Source organism: Micromys minutus, assembly GCF_963924665.1.
Source record: "Micromys minutus genome assembly, chromosome: X".
Classification (NCBI taxonomy): domain Eukaryota; kingdom Metazoa; phylum Chordata; class Mammalia; order Rodentia; family Muridae; genus Micromys; species Micromys minutus.
The window spans coordinates 124,349,934-124,372,040 of NC_137970.1; the positions used below are offsets into that span (position 1 = coordinate 124,349,934).

General features: G+C 42.9%; 1 protein-coding gene and 1 pseudogene across 2 annotated transcripts in view; both read left to right on the forward strand.

The window, feature by feature from the left end:
• The window catches only part of MTM1 (myotubularin 1), a 108,120-nt gene extending 95,957 nt beyond the window's left edge, over positions 1–12,163 (forward strand). Inside the window, exons 14-15 of the mRNA XM_080911050.1 lie at positions 1,657–1,833; positions 8,253–12,163. Coding sequence (XP_080767176.1) covers positions 1,657–1,833; positions 8,253–8,420 — 345 coding nt within the window. The 3' untranslated portion in view covers positions 8,421–12,163. The remainder of the gene's footprint in view (positions 1–1,656; positions 1,834–8,252) is intronic.
• Positions 12,164–16,903: 4,740 nt separating this feature from the next.
• LOC308414801 (protein FAM117A-like) lies at positions 16,904–18,255 on the forward strand (annotated as a pseudogene). Its single transcript has one exon. The product of its transcript is annotated as a protein FAM117A-like (transcript).
• The last annotated feature ends 3,852 nt before the right edge of the window (positions 18,256–22,107 follow it).

A 22,107-nucleotide genomic window follows, 5' to 3' on the forward strand; every position in this document is an offset into this window, starting at 1 on the left:
CAATTGAGCTATGGCATACATGTGCCTGCATTCACAGATTACACTAAAGACTTTTTTTTTAATTAAAATAATCTTACAGTGGGCTGGTCCTATATTTAAACTTCTGTAGCCCAAAATAGAACAAGAAAAATCACGTTGGAGTATAGAAGAGATACGTACACTTGTACTTACAGAAACAGTACTCACAAAAGCCAAGCTACAGAATCTGGAATCACCTTAAATACACATGGGCAGATGAATAACAAAGAAAATGTGATGTGCTCCATGGTATGATAGAATACTCACCCTTAAAAATGAAATTCTGCCATTTGCAGCAACATGGGTGGAACTGGAGAGCTCAATGAGGTAAGCCAGCCACAGAAACTTGGCATAAGAGTTTGTAGAAGTTGAACATACAGTAATGGAAAGTTGGACAGTCAATGGTGTCAGGATGGTGGCCAAAAGATGCAAAACTTTGCTTGTAGTATGAGTAGGTCCTGGAGTCATGCTACTGTTTGAGTGTGAAATGTTCCCTCACTGGTTCAGATGCTGGAACCTTTGGAAAGTGGGGCCTTACTGGAGGAAGTGGTGGTGTTTTCTATTGCATGTATTTTACCAGATTTTCACTATAAAATGGAAAAGCCAAAGCTAAGAAATAAAAAAATACAAGAAATAAACATAGCAAAGTCAGAACCTGACTCTTCCTAGTAATGATTTCAATGATAAATCATGACTGCACCATTTGAAGCCACCTTCTAAAGTTTGTTGTACTTTTTTGGACAAACTCTGGGCTGAATTGTGCTATTCTGCAGCTTTGTTCTATACACACAGTTTTACAGTCAGGGGAAAAAGCACCCTCTGGTCCCCTCAGAAACTATGTTGTGACTGGTTTCTTAGCTAGTTTACGATGTGATGACAAATGCAAACCTATGTATTTAAGGCTATCATGATTTATCATTTCTATAAATGAATTAAGCATGCTACAAGAATCTACAGTTAGCTGTTAATGTTGGATTCTTTGTCTTCCTTTTTGAAGTCATAACTAGGAATCGTCCAAGTCTAACTTTGGTAATTTTATTTCTTGTACTTTCTATTTTTCAGCTTTGGCTTTTCCATAGTTTTATGATGAAATTTTGGTAACATATATGCATTAAAACGTATAAATGTTTTATGAGAACATACCAGTTAAAATGGAAAACTTGATGCAGTTATTAATCCAGAGTTTTTCAGATATCTGGATATGGCTATGATGCAACTTCAAAATCTGGATGGTTGGTTAAAATAACTGTCGAAATACCTGTTGTCAAGTAGACATAGGTTAAAATATTTTAGCAAATAGAAAAAGAATTGGAAACTAGGTATGGTCTCCTAATTTTTCTTTGAGTGGAATGAAAAGGATTGTGTGGCCCATCTGTTCATAAGTGTTTTGGCTAGGCAGTCTGTAGATGAATGAATTTCATTCAATGGTGCAGCATCCTCTTTCCCTGTATCCCAGCAGAAACAGTGACTCTCAAGCTAGGCAGTTATCAGTAAGTGAATGTAAGTCCTCAGTTATGGATCTCCTTGGTTATGGAGGCTAAGGTAAATGTGTCAGTGAAGCTAATCTTGAAATGTGTCGCCACAGGCTTCAGGATGCTTTGTTGAGTGTGTTCACCTTTCTGTTTTCTCTTTGTGTAGAAACTTACAGAAAGAACAGTTTCTGTATGGTCGCTAATTAACAGTAATAAAGACAAGTACAAAAACCCCTTCTATACAAAAGAAATCAATCGGGTTTTATATCCAGTTGCCAGTATGCGTCACTTGGAACTGTGGGTGAATTATTATATTCGATGGAATCCCAGGATCAAGCAACAAGTAAGTGAAGCCTGTCGTGCATGGCCGAAAGGCTCCAGCCCAGCTTCTATGATGATATTTGCTCACATTTTGTGAACAAACACAGGAAAGACAAATACTTGCTTTTAAACTAACCCTAAGTTTAAATTGTTGTGAATTACTAAACCATTGTGATTTTGAATTTAAAAATGTCTCTGTTCAGACGAATAGTGTAATAATGTAAGTAATTTTAAGACTCTAGAAAGTTTTAAAGTTTTCCTAGCTAGGAATTTCCTTTAATCTCTTCAAATGCTCACACCTCATTAGAAAACTCTGTACATATTTCCCTGGCATGGTGGTGCACTATTGCATTTCTAACACTTAGGGGGTGAAAGGTAGGAGAATCAGAAGTTCTAAGCTAGCCTTTGCTACATGGTGAATTTGAGGCCTATATGAGAAACAGTTCTCTGCACTGACTAGACAGTCTTAAGTGATCTTTTCTATGCTCTGCTTGAAGTGTATATGAAATGAGCTACTGTGCTCCTTACTGAATATCTCTATATCTATAATAAAGATACCAGTATACTAGTGGTTAGTAAATTTTGCTAGCCATTTATCAGTCAAAATGGAAGCAGATTTTTGAAGTGATAATATTCACATTTTAATAAAGATATTTCCATGTGAATTTCAAGCCAGCCGGGACTAGACTGAATCTATCTGAAAAAACTAAACAACAACCACACACACACACACACACACACACACACACACACACACACACACACACACACCAGTGTTGGTCTTCTATATTTGCCTTTGAGCCGTTGGCCGTGAAGAGCTATTGGCAGTATCTGTGCCAATTCTACAATTGCATCTCCATTGATTCTGGTAGACGTTTGGGAAGTATAAGGAATTTTGAATTATTCATTTCTGACTATAAAAAGTAACAATGATTATGTGACAAATCATTCTGTTTGGAGCCTTCTTGATTGTTTTTGTTTCATTTTGCTGGTAAGGCAAGTTTGAAGGGACATCACCATCATCCGAACCTTAAAGTCTATCTCTTCATCCCTGTATTCTCTAAAGGTTTAGAAAAATGGTACCTGGGCAAATAGGAATGCTTGGCCTTTAGGAGTGAACCTTTTACTTTCAGACATGAATTGTTCCATATCGTGATTAATTGGCATCTATTCAAAAGAGGAAATTACATTCCCTTAGTAGATTTTTCTGTCTTCCAATGTTCCTACACAAAGTGATGTCACTGGGCACTTCAGATTCTCTTCTACAAAATGTTGAGTGTTCCTATGTGTCCTGCAGTGGGAGACACAGGTATTAGAAGAGATGGTCTCTGCCCACAGGACTCCCCAGGCTGGTGGAAGCTCCCAGGAACATAAGCTGATGATTACAGTGCATAGGGATGACGCTGATAATAAAAGTGTGAATTAAGTATGTGAGGTGTCTTTAAAGATCTGATTATGTAGAACATTATGTCATAAAGAGATTAAGGTCAAATCACATAGGACTTTCTAAATTATATAATATATATAATGTAAAACTGAAAGAATGTACTTAACTGCTTAAAAGTTAAGTGATTATTCATTTGTGTGATCTAGAAAGCATTCAGTTGCTGGCCACCTACAGTATTCACAACACAATGATATGCTACCCATGTTGAAAGATAAAAGAGCATGCAGCCCTTCCCCATAATGAGCTCTTAACCTTAATGAAGGCAAGGTGGCCTGTTCTTAAAAGCAGACTTTGCCAGTCCTTGCTGTGATATCACACTTACTAACTGAAAGATAACAGCAGGGCCAATGACATATAAAACAGCTGACATGTATGGTATTTAAGTCGTTTCTACTAGAAGGGTTAAAAGGCATATATGCCTGCAAGAAATCATTTGAGGCTTAAAATGCTTCCATGCTGAGCTCTCCTGGAATGTGTATCCCATGCTGAGTTGGCACACACTTTAGCTCACAGCTTGTTACCAGTCTTTCCATCGTATCAGAAAGGGACCCCTCTGTTACATTCTTTAAGGGTTCGTGTATCTATGGGTTAATAACTTCTATGCATTTTAGACTCATTACTCCACTGATCTTTTTCACATGTAAGTTTTTAATCTTTTTATTGCTAATAGTCTAGAAAACTTATTCTAATTATATATTCATGCCACTGCAAAAAAGATTGTTACATCTTTTTTTCTTGTCTAAATATATGTGCTTATTCTTGTATTCAAACTGAGTCAAATTTAATATTTATATGGAAGATGATTTTTAAATAACCTAAACAGTTTGAGAGAATAGCAAGGAAGAACTTGCCCTTCTATGTCTATCAAGAGTTATATATGATCCAGACTTAGCCACTGATAATATATCCATGTTCCTGTAAGCAACCCTAATTAAATTTATCAGGCCACCAGGAAAGGGGCGCATGAAAGTGGGAAGCAGTAGTTAGAAAGAGAAACCAAATGAGTGGGAGTGAGGAGCAGACAGCTTCAAAGTACATGACCATGTATATAAAAGGGTTATAATGAAACTATTTTGTACAGTTAGTACATGCTAACATATATAACAAAACTTGATATGACCTAGGAACAGACCACTGTGGCTGTGCAGACTAGGTATAATAAGAAGGTGGCATTATTTATTCTGTTAATAATGTCGGGATCCCAGATTAAACGTTACACATCTAAGCAGAACACCTGAGACTGCCCTCCAGCCCCTTCTGCTGTCATCTTCCTTTCAGCTCAGGGAATCACCTCTAGTCACCCTATCAGGAAACCTAGAGTCATCTTTGATTCCTTCCTGTCTCTCACCCCATGGTCAGTATTCCAAGGAAACCCATTTGACTGTCAGACTTAAGGACCAAGTCTTTACAGTGGCTTCTGAGAGCTTATGTGACCCTTTTCTGTTTTCTGTGTCATGGCAACTCTTTGTGAACACTTTTTAGCCACACTGGCCTCTGTTCTTCCTCTATTCCTCTCAGACTTTTCCACTAAACTCACTTTCTTCTCTAGTGTGCTTCATTTCATAACCCAAGAGAGTCCCAGTTACACCTGACCTGTCCATACTCTCCTATCTTTTTTTCCCTTACAAATTTATTTTTAAAAAGAGGGCTACATATACAGATTTTTAAAGGCATTTTGGCATAACACTATATGAATATTTTTGTCAGTACTTAATTCTTTTAGAGGTTTGATAGCATGCATTGAAATCATACTCTCCTATCTTGTTCGGCTCTCTGTCAGTCTTCTTCATGGAATTGGTATTTCCTGTTGGTCTGTCGCCCCCTGCTGGAAGATATACAGCAGACAGGAAATCAGGCTTTTTTTTTCAATTTTATTGGATATTCTCTGTATTTACATTTCAAATGTTATACCCTTCCCCCCACTCCCCTCCCTCCTCCCCCTCAACTTGATTCCATGAAGGTGCTCCCTCTCCCAATCATCCTTTCCACCTCAGTGCCTTGGCTGATGATGATTTTGTTCTTCCCATGAGGGTGTAAAACTGTCAGCTCCTTCAGTCCTTTCTCTAGCTCTTTCATTAGGGTCCCCGTGTTCAGTCTGATGTTTAGCTGCAAACATTCTCTCCTGTATCTGTATGACTCTGGCAGAGCCTCTGAGGAGACATCCATGTCTGGTTCCTGCCAGTAAACACTTCTTGGCATCAGCAATAGTGCTTGGGTTTAGTGGCTGAATATGGGGTGGTTCTCCATATGAGGCAGCCTCTGGATGATTTTTTCTTCAATCCCTGCTTCTGTATTTGACCCTGTATTTCCTCCCCTGTTTTGTTCTCCCTTCTAAGAAGGAATGAGGCATCCACATTCTGGTCTTCCTTCTTTTTGAGCTTCATAAATTCTGTGAATAGTTTCTTAGGTATTCCGGGCTTTTGGGGGTGGGGGGAGTAGCATCCGCTTATAAGTGAGTACATACATGAGTGTTCTTTTGGGATACATCACTCAGGATTATAGCTTCAAATTCCATCCATTTTCCTGGAAATTTCATGAACCCATTGTTTTTAGTAGCTGAGTAGTACGCCACTGTGTAAATGTACCACAGTTTCTGTATCCATTCATCTGTTGAAGGACATCTGGGTTCTTTCCAGCTTCTATTATAAATAAGGCTGCTATGAACATTGTGGAGCATGTGTCCTTGTTATATGTTGGAGCTACTTTTGGGTATATGCCCAGGAGTGGTATAGCTGGGTCCTCTGGTAGTACTATGTCCAGTTTTCTGAGGAACCAGCAGACTGATTTCCAGAGTGGCTGTACCAGCTTACAACCCCACCAACAATGGAGGAATATTCCTCTTTCTCCACATCCTCACTAGCATCTCCTGTCACCTGAGTTTTTGATCTTAGCCATTCTGACTGGCGTGAGGTGGAATCTCAGGATGGTTTTGATTTGCATTTCCCTGATGACTAGGGATGTCAAGCACTTCCTTAGATGCTTTTCAGTCATTCAGTATTTCTCAGTTGAGAAGTCTCTGTGTAGCTCTGTACCCCATTTTTAATAGGATTATTTGATTCTCTAGATTGACCCTAAATCCATGGATAAGCATTCTCCTAAAACAGGGGAGGAGATTTGCAAAATGGGTGCGAAGGAGGGGAAAGGGCCATACAAAAGCAGATAGAGAGACCAGTGTGGAATTTTCATAAGCCAAGGGGTTCTGGAGCCGTCAGAAACAGAGTTAGAGCAAGGAAGGACTGTCTTCTAGAGCCTTCAAAGTGTTTGGCCCTGGTGATACTTGACCAATGAGCTTTTTACCTTGCAGAAACAAGGTAACTTTCACGTTTTAAGACACCAAAGTTTCTGTTCACTTGAGATAGTGGCCACAAGAAACTAAGGCACTGTGTGCAAGACTCAGGCTTGCAGCTCTTGAGAATCCTGGTCATACCAAGTGCCTGGTGCTAACAGGGATCATTCTCCTCAGCCTGTGCCAACAGTACCTGCTGTCACAGCTTCGTTGGCGCTCGGAGCTTGGCTAGACAGTTTAATATGGACAGTTCTGGGAGCCACTCTGTGTGCTAAAGGAAAGCAGTTTTATAGACTTTAGCTTTCATTTCTTCCTGTTTCATAATTCACTCAAGCTTTCTGTAAAGCCATCTCTGATAGCTTTGGAACATGAGTCTCCTGCAGAGCTCTTGTACATCTTGACCTGGGAGATTATTATTTACATGTATACTTACACAGCTGGACATTTTAGGATGTGTGCACTCTGTGATTTGTGTCTCCAAATAAAGGTGTACAGAAATGAACATGCTGGTAAGGATTCTATTCTATGCCAACATCAATCCCCTCAGTGACACAGACTTGTGGCATCCTCCAAACACACCTGGAAGGGCCGTTTGTACAGAGTTTGGTAGAGAAATCCAGAAGCACATGTTGTAACCAAAGTTACACAGCTGGGAAGGGGCAGAGTAAGAAGTGGCTTCCTGACGGGAGGTTAGAGCTGCTGCTGTCGGCTGTGTGCTCATTCAGGCAGGAAGCTCATGTGAAGATGCTCTTGCAGAGCAGTATGGGCACAGAATACCACGATACACCGTTTAGCCCTCAAGTCCATACAAACTCTTAAGCTCCCTATATCAGTGAGTTTGGAGCAGGAGGAAGGAACACTGAGCATGGCCCCATGTCAAGAGCGATTGGGTAGCATGTGTTGAAATCAAAGAGATGGTACTGTATTTTTTCAGAGACATCATGCCTAGAAGTTTACTCAGATATGTACATGAATACATGTGGAAAAACACACACACAGACCATTGCATATACCATTGAGGAGCCCTGGACATTGCTAAGTGCTTTCAGCATGGGCATGTCCCTGTTAACTGGCTTATTCTATAAGTGGGACTCAGCAATGACAGAATTTACAAAGCACAACGGTGACCCAAATACCAGTCCCTAAAGACAAAATGATATCAGTTACATAGATTTTAACAAAAAGTAATATACACCGTTTTATTCTGGATACTCACCTCTAGAAAAGCATCACACCAACTTGTGAAGAATTGTCCTTCAGAATAAAGGAGGGCAGTGGGCTGGGGCTGGGCTGGGCTGGGCTGGGACTGGGCTGGGCTGGGGCTGGACTGGGGCTGGACTGGGACTGGGCTGGGGCTGGACTGGGGCTGGACTGGGACTGGGCTGGGCTGGGGCTGGACTGGGACTGGGCTGGGACTGGGCTGGGCTGGGGCTGGGCTGGGCTAGGGGAACACAGACATCTGAAGCTGTGTCTAGGCTGATAAATACTTAAAGATGGCAGAGCATCTATGAAGTATGTGCACTCTATTTCACATTGGCAAATAATGAGCTATATATTTTAGGACTGTGGTTGCTTTCCCCTATGTGTCCACAGTGCAGTGTATAAGAAAAGTATGTGTCTATGTCAGTTCTTAGGGGCTTAGTCTGAAGGCAATGGGCAGATGGCGTGACTAGCATAAAATGTGACTTGTGTCTGTGGTTCTTTATAGCAGCCCAACCCAGTGGAGCAGCGTTACATGGAGCTCTTGGCCTTGCGTGACGATTACATAAAGAGGCTGGAGGAATTGCAGCTAGCCAACTCCGCCAAGCTCGCTGACCCCCACACTTCACCTTCCAGTTCTTCACAGATGATGCCCCATGTGCAAACTCACTTTTGAGAGAATCGCTGGCGCTGCACTTGAACTCTAGATAAGTGAAATGGCTGACTTTCATTCTGGGCATGTGTACAAAGTAGATTTAAAGTGTCTGCCTCTGTTAAGAAGTTCAACTAACATCTTAGACTCTTGAGTAAGTGCCTTCTGTAATACATATTACAAAAATCTACGGTGTCTGGGTGGCAATCATAAGGAAGGAGTCAAGAGGGGGTTCTGGAAAATCCTCACACTTTTTTTACAAAGCACTTTTGCAAAGATAAAAGTTTAATTTACCTCTATATAAATTCTACATATACATTATGTATTTTGTGGGCCTAATTGAAATGTTATTTTAAATACAGGGAGGAAATTTCTTTGTAAAATGGATTTTCCTCCAGCTGCTTACAACAGTCGCTTTGGATTATCTAAACTGAATCCAAATGTTACTGCCAAAGCCAAACCGCACTCCGCTTCCTCGGCAGATCCCAATTCTTATACCACCGTACGTGGTGCGGTAAAGAGAAAGATGAGCATTTCATCATTCTGAATTACTTAAAATAAAAGGTTCTCCCATCATTTTTCAAGAGAAGCATATTTTTATATTAAAAAAACAATGAGGCTTGATTTTTTTCCTCAACATTCTCAGCCTTGCTTTCTAAATTATCCCATGAGCTTGTCTAACACTGAGTCATACTCAGGTTGAAGCAAATCCCATAAATAGCACTGTGTGAGGAGCTGGCTGTCTTCTGCTGCTTAGGGGAATATGTTCGCAAACATGCCTCTAGTCAGCATGGCTTATCCGATGAAGTGTAGGGGCACCGTCTTGGATGGATGAGCTATGACTAGGGCATCTTTCTTTACAATAATGCCCCAGGTGTACATTTTTTTAGTGTATTCTTTAAAGTATTCTGTTTATGTATCTCTGTTTAAATGGTGTTGGGTTCCCTCCCCCACATGCGTGCATAAAAACTGGTTCTGCACATTATTACTTGAAGTACTGGGCAATTTGCTTTTTCAGGTTTTTCCATTTTGTTTTGTAGTATGAAATGAAATTTTAAATGCATAGTTCTATTTGATATCTGAACTAATTCATTTGGTAAATATATTTGTAAAAGCTAAAGTTAAATCAATTAATGTTTTACAGTGATTTGTAAAGGATTATTTATAGGTAATATGGTTTTGTTTTCAGTGAATTAAGAGAGATTAAATTTATCTTTGTAAATTATTTTATGTCATAGCTTAATGGCCTACCAAATAAGACATCTCAAATATAGTAGTATAATGTATGGATTTTGTAAGTATAAAAATTATTAGATATTCTTTTGCTTTTTGTAAACGCTGTAAATATTTCATACATTAAAAGGTGTCACTCCGTGAGAGAAAAACGAACCTAATACTAATAGATCACAGGAATTTGTGAAATTCATGAAAATATTTTCATGGCAATAAATATTAAAAGACATGCTGTAATAAATAACTGAAACCTGACAGCCTTCCCAGGGCTGTAACTGTGTTAAGATGGAGTCCCTCTCATGTGCCTTTTCTGGATCTACTTCACTGATTTTGTCACAGTGACAGTATCTGGTTTTGTCTGTTGCTATAATTGTTGTTTGGCCTGAAGTCTCATATAGCCCAGGTTGGCCTCCAGCACACCAAAAGCTAACCTGGAACTCCTGATCCTCCTGTGCCCTATCCCACATCATGCACTGCCACAGCCAGCTTTCCACTCTGACTAATAAATGGATAGATCTAGAAATCTTTAGGAAAGTGCATCCCAAACATACACATGCTGGGAAGAAGAGGAGAGAAAACACCTCACCTTGACAGGTCGGGGCAAAAAGAATTAAAAAGGAGTCTCAAGTTGCCAGGCTGTCTTCCATGGAGTTGAGGGTGACCTTTGGACTCTTGATCCCCCAATCTCTACTTTCCAAACACATGCACATGCTACCATTACCAGGGCACTATTGTTATGCAATGCTGGAGGTCGAATGTAGAGCTTCCTACATTTAGAGACTCTACTGACTAAGCCACATCCCCTCCCTACCAAAGAACTTGCTAATGATGTATGTATATGTATGTATAATCGTTTTATAACTGGCTATGAAGGCAAACATCTAGAGCTTGAAATCAGTTTACGTTTACACTGTAATAAAGATAAATATGTAAACCTGCTATCTTTCCTGCCCGGATAGTAAACTAGACCCCTGAAACTCTAAGCTAGATCCAATGAAGTCTTTTCCTTTCTAAGAAAAAAAGAAAACAAATATGTTTCTAAGGGATAAAAATAAAATATAGTTAGATAAAACAAACACATAGAAATAAGACAAAAGCAAACAGAAGAACCCAAGAAAAGGCACAAAAAATGTAGATACAGGCAGATCCCCTCATTCACACAATCAGGAATCTCATAAAAACACAAAAAGAGAAGCCATTATATATACACAGAGAATGTGTAGGATAAAATGAAAAAAAAATAACAAAAATATAAAGATTTAAAATAGACAAAGCTCTGACGTGACAGTATGAGACAAGGGACCACCAAACATAACTTCATTTTCAAGTGGTTATCAGTTGGATATAGATAGGGTCTGGGTTAGAGATGGTAGCATGTGTCCACTTCTCCCTTTAGCTCTAGGACCCTATCTGCTGCAGGCCAGTGCATGCTGCCTCAGTCTCTGTGAGGACACATGTGTGCCTAGCCTGCTGTGTTTAGAAGGCCTTTATTTGTTGGTATCCTCCATTTCCTCTGGCTCTTCTTTTTTTCTTTATCTTCTTTTATTCTCTTATATATTTCATCCCAATTGCAATCTCCCTTCTCTCCCCTTCCCTTAACCCCCCCCCCCAGTCCCATCCACTTCTTCTCTCAGAGGACAGGCCTCCCAGGGACATCAACCAACAAGCTGTAATACAATCAGGTACATACCATCACATCAAGGCTGTGCAAGTCAACACGGTAGGAGGAAAGCAAAGGAGTCTTCCTGACTGTAAGAACACCAACCTACTCAGCCATAACTTATGCAGAGGGCCTGGGCCAGATTCCTACAGGCTCCCTGATCTCTGAGAGACCATTGAGTTGATTCTGTGGGTTCTATTCTTATGGTTTCCTTGACCCCTCTGGTTCTTCTAATCCGCCATCCCCTCTGCAGGATTTCCTGAGCTCCACCTAATGTTTGGCTGTGGGACTCTGCATCTGTTCCCATCAGTTGCTGGATGAGTCTCTCTGGTCTCATTGATGGTTCTGCTAGACACTAGCCCCAGCATACTTTGCAGGCAGGACAAACTGTAGGTCAAAGGTTTTGTGGCTGAGTTGTCATCCCAGTACCTCCACTTGAGGTCTTGTCTGGTTACAGAAGATGGCTGGTTCAGGCTCTGTGTCCCCCATTACTAGGAATGTTTGCTAGGATTACTCTCATAGATTCCATGGAGATTCCATTTGCACTAGGTTTCTACCTCACCCCTGAAATGACCCCAATGCCAGTTGTTTCTCCTGATATTTTCTCTCTCCCTTCGCCTGCCCCTTCTGATCTCTTCTGTTCCCACCACCAACTGCCACATAGTCCACTCATGAAATCTATTTCCTCTTCCCAGAGAAATCTTTTTGTCCCCCCTTAAGCCCCCCTTTTTACTCAGCTTCTTTGGGTCTGTGGATTATAGCATGGTTATCCTGTACTTTATGGCTACTATTCACTTATAAGTGAGTACATACATTTGCCTTTCTGAGTCTGGGTTACCACATTCAGGATGATTTTTTTCTAGTTCTATCCATTTTCTGCAACTTTTGTGATGTCATTATTTGTAACATCTGAATAATACTCCATTGTGTAAATGTGCCACATTTTCTTTATCCATTCTTTGGTTGAGGGACATCCATGTTGTTTGCAGTTTCTGGCTATTACAAATAAAGCTACTATGAACATAGTGGAGCATGTGTCTTTGTGGTATGGTGGAACACAGTTTTCTTTCTTTCTTTTTCTTTTCTTCCTTTTTCTTTTTGACTACCGTTTTCTTTGGAACCACCATACTGACTTCAAAAGTGGTTGTACAAGTTTGCACTCTCACCAGCAATGGAGGACAGTTCCCCTTGCTCCACATCCTTACCAGCATGAATTTTCACTTGTATTTTTGATCTTAGCCATCCTGACAGGTAGAAGATGAAATCTCAAAGTTGTTTTGATTTGAATTTCTCTGATAGCTAAGGATTGAAGGAATAATACTCAAGTTTTTTATGGAAAAACAAAACTCCAAGATAGCTAAAACAATCCTGAACAATAAAGGAACTTCTGAAGGTATTACAATCCCTGAAACTGCACTACAGAGCAAAGGTGATTAAAAAAAAAAAAAAACTGCATGGTGTTGGTACAGAGACAGATCAATAGAATTGAAATAGAGACCCAGAAATAAATCCATACACCTATGGACACTTGATTTTTTTTTTTTTTTACCAAAACCATACAGTGGGAAAACAGAAAGCATCCTCAACAAATGATGCTGGTCTAATTGACATGTGCATGTAGAAGGATGCAAATAGATCTACATCTATCACCCTGCACAAAACTCAAGTGGATCAAGGACTTTCACATAAAATCAGATACACTGAATCTGATAGAATAACCTCAAACACATTGGCACAAGAGATAGCTTCCTTAACAGAACATCAATGGCTCAGGCACTAAGATTCACAATAAATGGGACCTCATGAAACGTAAAAGCTTTTGCAAGTCAGTAGGACAAAATGGCAGCCTACAGAATGGGAAGAGATCACCTATTCTATATCTGACAGAGGGCTAATTTCTAAAATATCTAAAGAAGTCAAACTAGACAACAACAAATCATAAAACCCAATTTTTAAAATGGTGTACAGATTAAACAGAGTAATCTCAAATGGCCAAAAGCACTTAAAAAATATTCAAGACCCTCTGGCTCTTATACTCCTCTGCTTTTTTTCCTCGGGGTTTCCTGATCCCTGAGGCGAGGGGTTTGATGGAAGCATCCCATTTAGGGCTGACTGTTCCAGGGTCTCTCACTATCTGTATATTGACTGGATGTCTCTGTATTTGTTCCCATCTGCTGCAGAAGGAAGCTTCTCTGATGATGGCTGAGCAAGATACTGATCTATGAGTATAGCAGAACGTCATCAAGAGTCATTGCTGTTTTGTTGTTGCTTCTAGAACAGTAGTATTGATTTTTCCGTAGGTCTCTGGACTATCTAGTCTCAGGCTCTTGTCACCCAAGCAGTGTTCGGTATGGGTTCCATCTTATGGAGTGGTCCTTAAGTCAGATCAGATACTGGTGGGTCACTCCCACAAGCTTTGTGCTGCCATTGCTCTAGTATATCCTTGAATGCAGGAAATCATTGTAAATGGCTTATAGATGGGTTGCTGTTTACATTTCTCCTTTTGTAGTATGCAGAGTACCTTTTGGCATCAACAACACTAGCATGTAGGGGTGAAGGCTTTAGGTAGGTGTTCAGTGGGTTACATAGGTGTTATCTTCAGCCATGAGGCTTTGATGTTAGTTTGTAAAGAGCAACCTATTGTAAGCATAAATTTTTCACAACCTTCTTTTAATAAGGCCCACCACCCAGAAGAGGTAGTGGAAAACAAATGTTATTAGGATGTTGCAGAAGAGGACTTGTTTAGTGAACTCAATCTTCTTTGGCAGCAGTTCAGTCTTGTGTCAAACACTAACTCAGCAGCTGCAGACAAGTTCTCTAGGCAGGTAGACACCAGGCACAAAACAACAGCTTCAGTCCAGTCCTTTCAGACAAGCAAATACTAGGCACAAACCAGCAGCTGTAGTTCAATCCTGAAGAAACAGCCAGGCTTGCCAACTGGCCTGAGGCAAGACCTCAAAGGCAGCAAGCTGCTTCGGAAACCTTGAGAGCAGTACTTGGGCAAATTTTTCTCAATGGCACTGATACCACAAATTGAGTTCAACAACACTGTGTAAGGCAAACCAATACATGTGTGTCGGTAGCAAAGAACAGTGAGGCAGTGTAAACCAAACTGAGACTCAGCGCTCACACCCCACGATCATTGGGGTCATATTTCTCTGTCTGCTCCAGCAAAACATCCTTTAACCCCTTTCCCATTCCTGCTTCAGGAAAACATCCTTTCACCTGTGTGCCTCAGCAAAACATCATTTGACATAACTAACTTTCCAAAGAACTAGAAATTTCCGCTTCAACCAATAGTTTTGGCAATAGCCTTGGTTGTTTGGGCTTTCTTATGGGGCCTCTTTATTCAACAAACCAATTAGATGTTACCCATTCCTGGTACTGCAATCTTCATTTAGTGACAAGAGATGTCCATTTGGGGCTCTGTGTCCCCTGCTATTTGCTGATTTTATTTATATCACCTTCATATATGTCTATATCTTAGGAAACTTCCACTGTATTAGGTTTGCATAAGATGACCCTGTCTTAGAGTTTTACTGCTGTGAACAGACACTATGACCAAGGCAAGTCTTGGGACTGGCTTATAGGTTCAGAGGTTCAGTCCATTATCATCAAGGCAGGAGCATGGCAGCATCCAGGCAGGCATGGTGCAGGGGGGAGCTGAGAATTCCACATCTTCACCTGAAGGCTGCTAGCAGAATACTCAGCTAGGGTGAGGGTCTTAAGCCCACGACCACAGTGACATACCTCCTAATAGTACCACTCCCTAGCCCAAGCATATTCAAACCATCAATGGTCATTAGTTTGGTCTCTGCCCATAGTCCTCCTCTTCCCTCTCTGCCCTTCCCCTCCCCAGTTGATCTTCCAGTTCCATTCCAGCACCCCATCTTATCCACCCATAACTAATTGCTCTATTTCCCTTTCTTAAGGAGATCCATCTATCCCTCAACTAGTCCCCTAATTGTACTAGAGAGATGCTAATATGAGAAAGGAGCAGATTCAAACATTTCCAAGCGTCCTTGCCTCTTCATTGTCCATGCAACAGATTAAATAGAGAGAAGCAGGAGGGTCAACGGTAGTCCATTGTGGAGTGTAATGGTAAATATTTTATCAAAGAGGCAAAAGATCCATGCACCATGCTATGCTACCCCCAGCTATTCTCTGTCCCCAGTGCTCTTTCTGCCTCCATTACTAGCCACATGCCATGGCCTTCCTCTTCTGGCTGGGTCTCTGAGGCAAACTCTGCTCACATTCCCTGGGTTATTGTCACAGTTCCCACTAGCCCGACAAAATCAAAACTCTCGGTAAATATTTTAAAAAAGGTATCATCAACCCTTGCTACCACCAGCATCTTAGAGCCACATGGCATTTGAGGAGTATTTCATTTCAATCATCCAAACGTCCCCATCCGACTTGGTAAGTTCTCAGTTTTCATCCCAGTCTGCTGGGACCAGAAGAGGCTGTGGCTCCCTGCTGTGGACTCTGCTCACATTCCCAGCAACCTGGTAAAATTAAAAGTGTAATTTATCAATCAGATTTCTATCAATAAATTTCCACTCTGAACTCAGAGCCAATTGATATAATCGGAACACCTAGATAAGATAAATTGTCCTGTAATAATCCATCCCTTATAATATATTCATAGCTACCTGTGGCTATTTAAAGCCACACAGAGGGGGCTCATCTTCTTCCTCCTCCATCTTGGCTTCTTCTCTCTTGGCTTTTCTCCTTTCCAAAACTCTGTCTCCGCCTTACTTTTTCACTGCCCAGTCACCGGCCTTGCCTTATCTTGTGCCCGCCCTCAGCTGCACATCGACCACAGTGGAGCCCGGGTGGCCAGCCACAGGTCTGTGTGTCCTGTTGTTGCCATCCCTTTCATGCCTCTTATTCAGTGTGCTTTGGGTTTGGGCTCGTGCTGAGTTGATTTAATTTCTGCTGTTGTTGTTCTCCGGGGGCATCTGAGCTGGGTTTCCAAAACCTATGAGGAAGTGAGGAAACTGGATTGCAAACAGAATTAAAGTTGGTTTAATTTGGATCTAAACCGCCTCTTCTCCCATTCCCAATCCACCTTGTTTGTGAAAGGTTGATCCTCATGCAGTAGTGTTTAGCGGTGGGGAACTGGAAGATGGTGGGATCATCATCAATGGACGTACTCTATTCTCAGATTCATAGCCGAATGGGCTACCAGGAGGTTGTGGAAACTTTAGAAAATGGGGGACATTGCAAGAAATAGGTCACTACTATCTATTTTTTCCTCCCTCCCCCGCCCCCCGCCACTGCTTCCTCCTTTCTCTCCGTCCTTGCTGACTGCCCTCTCACCAAGAGTTTTTGCTTCACCAAAAGGTTAAGATACCATAGAGCCTGGCGACCATGGATTGATCCATGGGCAGGGTGACCCTAAATAAATCTTTTCTCCTTTAATTTCCCACATTATGTATTATGTCACAGCTCTGAAAAGCTGATTAACCAAAACTAATCAGCTGACTTTGAAATAACATTATTCTGGAAGTTTCAAGTGTCCTTAACATAGCAGTCAGTATCTTTAAAAGTACAAGAGGGTCGCAGTGTGGAGCTCGCCCTGGGGCTGAGGCCGCAGGTAGCCGGGTGGGCCATGTCCGGGGCCACAGCGGGCGGCCGAGGCGGAGGTTCCTGGGGGCCGGGGCGCGGAGGGGCGGGGGTCTCCGGCGGGGCTGCTCTCCGCCAGCGCCCGCTGGCTCCCCCCCCCCCGTCGGTCTGCAGCCACTCAGGGCTACAGTCCCCTTCCAGCTGCAAACTGCCCACCAGCGTCGGGAGGGTGGCCGCGCAGCTAGTGTTCCTTCTTCGGTGGCCCCAGAAAAGTCAGTGTGTAGGCCTCAGCCACCCCACGTCTGGCGTACTTCCTCCCTGGACACCATCCTCATTTCCTACCTTCTGGGCCAGTGGCCACGAGATTCGGATGGGGCCTTCACCTGCTGTACCAATGACAAGGCCACCCAGACACCCCTATCCTGGCAAGAGCCAGAAGGTGAGCGGGCCAGCTTCTGCATGCATAAGCGATCAGCATGTTGGGGCAGCACAGACCACAGAAAAGACATCACCAAGTTGAAGCAACAGCTACAGAGGACAAAGCTGAGCCGCCGTGGGAAGGAGAAGGAGCGGAGCTCCCCGTCCAAGGGGACCATGCAGTACTGGGAGCAGTGAAGGCATCCCTTCCCAGCCTCCCCCCAGGATCCCCAATCCTGAGACTCAGCCCTTGTCTGCACAGAAGCCTAGAAGGGCTCAACCAGGAGCTAGAAGAGGTGTTTGTGAAGGAGCAGGGGGAACAGGAGCTGCTGAGGATACTTGATGTCCCTGATGGGCACCGTGTCCAGCTCCTCCACAGAATAGCAGCTGTGACCATTTGCTTCTCCTGGAGCCAGGCAACCTGACCAGCTCTCCCTCCACTGACATCCCCCAGCCTCCTGGCCAGGCCAACCGTGAGGAGCACCAGAGTGCCACAGAGGAGCTGGCATCTATCCACAATAACAAAGCATCCTCTCCAGGCCACCCAGCCTTCCTAGAAGATGGCAGTCCATCTCCAGCCCTTGCCTTTGCTGCTTCCCCTCGGCCCAATCACAGCTATGTCTTCAAAAGAGAGCCCCCAGAAGGCTGTGAGAGAGTTCGTGTGTTTGAGGAGGCCACGTCCCCAGGTCCTGACTTGGCCTTCTTGACTTCCCGTTCTGACAAGAACAAAGTCCATTTCAACCCGACTGGCTCTGCCTTCTGCCCTGTCAGCTTGATCAAGCCCCTCTTCCCCACTATGGGCTTCATCTTCCGTAACTGCCCCTCCAGCCCTGGCTCTCCTCTTCCCCCTGCCAGCCCCAGGGCACCACCTCGGAAGGATCCAGAAGCTTCCAAGGCCTCCTCACTGCCATTTGAGCCATGGCAGCGCACCCCACCATCAGAAGAGTCCGTGCTTTTCCAGAGCTCCTTGGTAGTCTGAGTCCCCCAGGCCCCATCACACTTTACCATGGAGACTAGTGCCTTGGTGGTGAACTCTTCTTCATTAGCTTCCCAAGCTGGGGATGGAGGAGACCTTCCCTCTTGGCCTTTGAGCACTTTCATTTATTGTGTCAAAGCCCCAGGTCCTTTGGTGGACATCAGCCCCTCTAAAAGGGAGGAGACTTAACTCCTCCACTAGCAGCTAGGCAGCTCACAACTTACACTTGTGTACCTGCGGCTTCCCTCACCCACTAGAAGGTCTTGAATCTCCTAGCCCAGGGTGTGAGCACAAATGACTTATAAGAGGCTCTTTTCATGGAATAAGTTCGCTGTGACTGAGAGAGGGGAGATGCCACAGGCTTCCTGACAGCTCCATTTCTAGAGACACAGAAAGGCAGACCAAATGCCTCCTTTTTAGAGGAGCTGACCAGAGTGGTCCTCAGGGCCAGAACACTTGACCAATCAGCTGTTGGCAGGGGACCACGAGATTTCCCAAGTGGCATTTCACAATTTTACCCTGACTGAAGATTGTCTTAAACAGCATCCTAGCCCAAAATAAATAGTGGGAAGAGGGATCTGGCATTCCTTCTGGGGGCATATAGCAGCCCCATACCCTCTACCCTCCCCAGGGTTGGATTGAATTATAAAAATGATTATTTTTCTTGTATTGATGTAGAAACTCTATTTTCACCCAAAGACACTATTTTTGCAGCTATTTGAAGTTTGTATATTTTCCATACAGCAGAGCTTACACGAAATTGAAGAATGTTAATGTTCAAGGTTTCTTATCTTATGTTTAGATGTCGTTGTGGTTTTGTTTGTTTGTTTGTTTGTTTTGCAGATCTTGATTTTAATAGACCAAATAAATATTCCAGCAAAAAAAAAAAGTACAAGAGGGAGACAGTCTGTGTCAGAGCACTGCCACTTGACAAAGCCTACTGTGTCCTGGCTGTCCATGAGAATGGAGAGGGTGTGATCAGGAAGTTCAGAAGCATCTAGCTGTCAGAAAAGGCCAGGAGACAGATTTCCTCTAATACCCCCAAAAGAAGTGTAGCCCTGTAGAATCATCTGAGTGAGGTATTTCACTTCTGCCCTCCAGAATATACCATGTTTAGATTGCTGGTGGTGATTTGTTACAGCAACCATAAGTACAAAGGGAAAGAAAATAGAAAAGGCTTCTGCCTGCGTTGTTCAGTGTTCCATGTGCCTCCCATCCAACTGCAATGTCATAGGGCCTCAAGGAGACTTGAACTGGTTCAGAGCAGAGGAGGGGAAGTTTAAACTGTCCATAGCAACCTCTCTACCATACAGTTCAAATGCTTTGTATCACTCCACGACTACCAAAATCCTCCAGAACCAGGCTCACAATGGCATAACATGTTCTTTAGGGAAGTGCACCAGAACCTCAGGCTGAGAAAAGGCCTTGCTTGGATCTTGTATGCCTGAGACTATTACACAGAGATTGAAATCCCCCCCCTTAACATACCCATGAGTTTTGCTGTGTTGCCCTTGTTGTCTAGCCCATAACTTGCCATGTGGACCAGGCTGGCTGGTCTTGATGTGATGACAGTCATCTTTCCTCTCTGCCTTCCATAAAGTGAGGTTATAGACATGTGCCATCATGTGTAGCTTACAAAGAACCATGAATAGTCAGTAAGAAACTAACCTGATTTATTTATTCACATTACATCCCCAAATCAGCACACCTCTCCTCCTAGTACCCCTCACAGAGATCATCCCCTACCCCCCCCTCCTCTAAGAAGGAGGAAGCCCCTACCCCCACCCTGGCACATCAAGTCACTACAGAACCAGGCATATCCTGTGACACTGAGGCCAGAAAGGCTGCCCAGCTAGGAGAATGGGATTCACATGCAGGCAGTAGAGTCAGTTCCTGGGGGACCTACATATGTGCAGAAGGTCTTTGGTTTGTGGTTTAGTCTCAGAGAACCTCCCAGGGTCCAGGTTAGTTGGCTCTGTAAGTCGTGCTGTATAGTTCCTGTCCTATTTGGGTCCCCCAATCTTTCCCCCAACTCTTCCAGAAGACTCCCCAAGCTCTATCTCGTGTTTGGCTGTGGGTCTCTGCATCTATTTTAATTGGTTGCTCCATGGAACCTCTCAGAGGACAGCCATGCTAGGTTCTTTTCTGTAAGCATGACAGAGTATCATTAATAGGGTCAAGAATTGGTTTCTGCCCATCGTCTGGGTCTCAAGGTGGGCCATTCATTGGATGGCTATTTTCTCAGTCTGCTCCCTGAACATCTTGTAAACAGGACACATTTTGTGTTGAAAGATTTGTAGGTAGGTTGCTGTCCTTATCCCTCCAGTGCAAGTCCTGCCTGGCTTTCAGAATCCATATCCTAAAAATAGGAGGTGGCCAGTTCAGGATCCATATCCCCCACTGCTAGGGGTCTCAGTTAAAGTGACCCCCATAGACTCCCTGCCCCCCCCTTCTTCCCAGGTCTCTGACCAGAGTCCCATCATAGATTTTAATTTACATCAAAGATTTTAATTTAAGTCAAAGTCAGGAAGATCACCTGCAAACTATTAGTTCCTGAAAGGTGCCCCCTGCCCACCCACCACCAATTTCTATTCTCTCCCCTGTTCTCCCTGCATGTGATTCCCCCCATCCCCTCTTCCCTCTCCCTCCATCCACACTGGATATCTATTTAATTTCCCTTTCTGAGAAGGATTCACCGTCCTCAGTGGACCCTCCGTGTTATCTGGCTTCTTTGGTTCTGTGGATTGCAGCCTACTAACCCGATTTTTTTTAAGTGGGAAAACAGGTAAAATATTTGAATGGACACCTTACTAACGTGCACGAACGCATGTGCACACACACAGAAACACATATGGTTGGGACTTACCTGTGTCTCCTATAACCTGCATATGTATTTCATTTCCTAATATTGAAAGTAGCATATGATAGTGCACTCCATGTGCCATCGGGGAAATGAAGATACGATGAGATGCAACAGAGTGAAAGTATGAAGCAATACCAACTCATTTTCATTATTGCTGAGAAAACGACGTGGTGTACGCACTTGGGATGGTTTGATGATGTCATAGCCTGGCCATATGGATCAGCAACCATACACTTGGAAGCTAACCAGATGAATTTCTAAACTTATGCCCAGGCACAACCCTTCACACAAATGTTTGAAGCAGCTGACACATGTTTATCAGAGAGTTGCCACAGTTCGGTTTAAAATGTATAGGTGAGGAAATGTAAAAGAAACTGTGGTACATCCAGACAATGGAATATTATTCACTGCTTAAAAGAAATGAACTCTAAAACAGGATTATCTTACAGGGGCCATGCTCCCCATTAACAGCTACCAACTGTCAATAACTCCTCAACTAAGGGTGAAAGTTCACTGCCTCCCCTCATTAACAGCCACCAACTGTCAATAACCCTTCAACTAGGGGTGAAGGCTCCTTGTCCCTCCTCCATCCATGCTGTCATTTTGACTGATTTGATTATGTGCCAGTCTTGTGCAGGCAATCACAGTACACTGTACTTTCTACTCTGTTTTTCTCTCTGAAACCTGAAACTCTTAAATAAGACAAGTCAATGGTTTCCTTTTACTGAAGGAATGTTATGCATTTAATCTAGACTGAGGTTTAGAAACTACTATTTTAGCTACCAAGTTTTTAGTCAAAATATATCCTTAGGTCAAGGTCACTGAATGGCCTCTGGTTAGGAATCAGTGTTTTAGTTTGCCCTTCTCTGGTGTTATACAGACCATGACCAAAAGCACCTTAGGGAGGAAAGTTTATCTGACTTGCTTTTCCATTTTTCCATGTAAAAGTCCATAACTGGGAAAGCTAAGGCAGGAACCATAAAGTCTAGAGGCC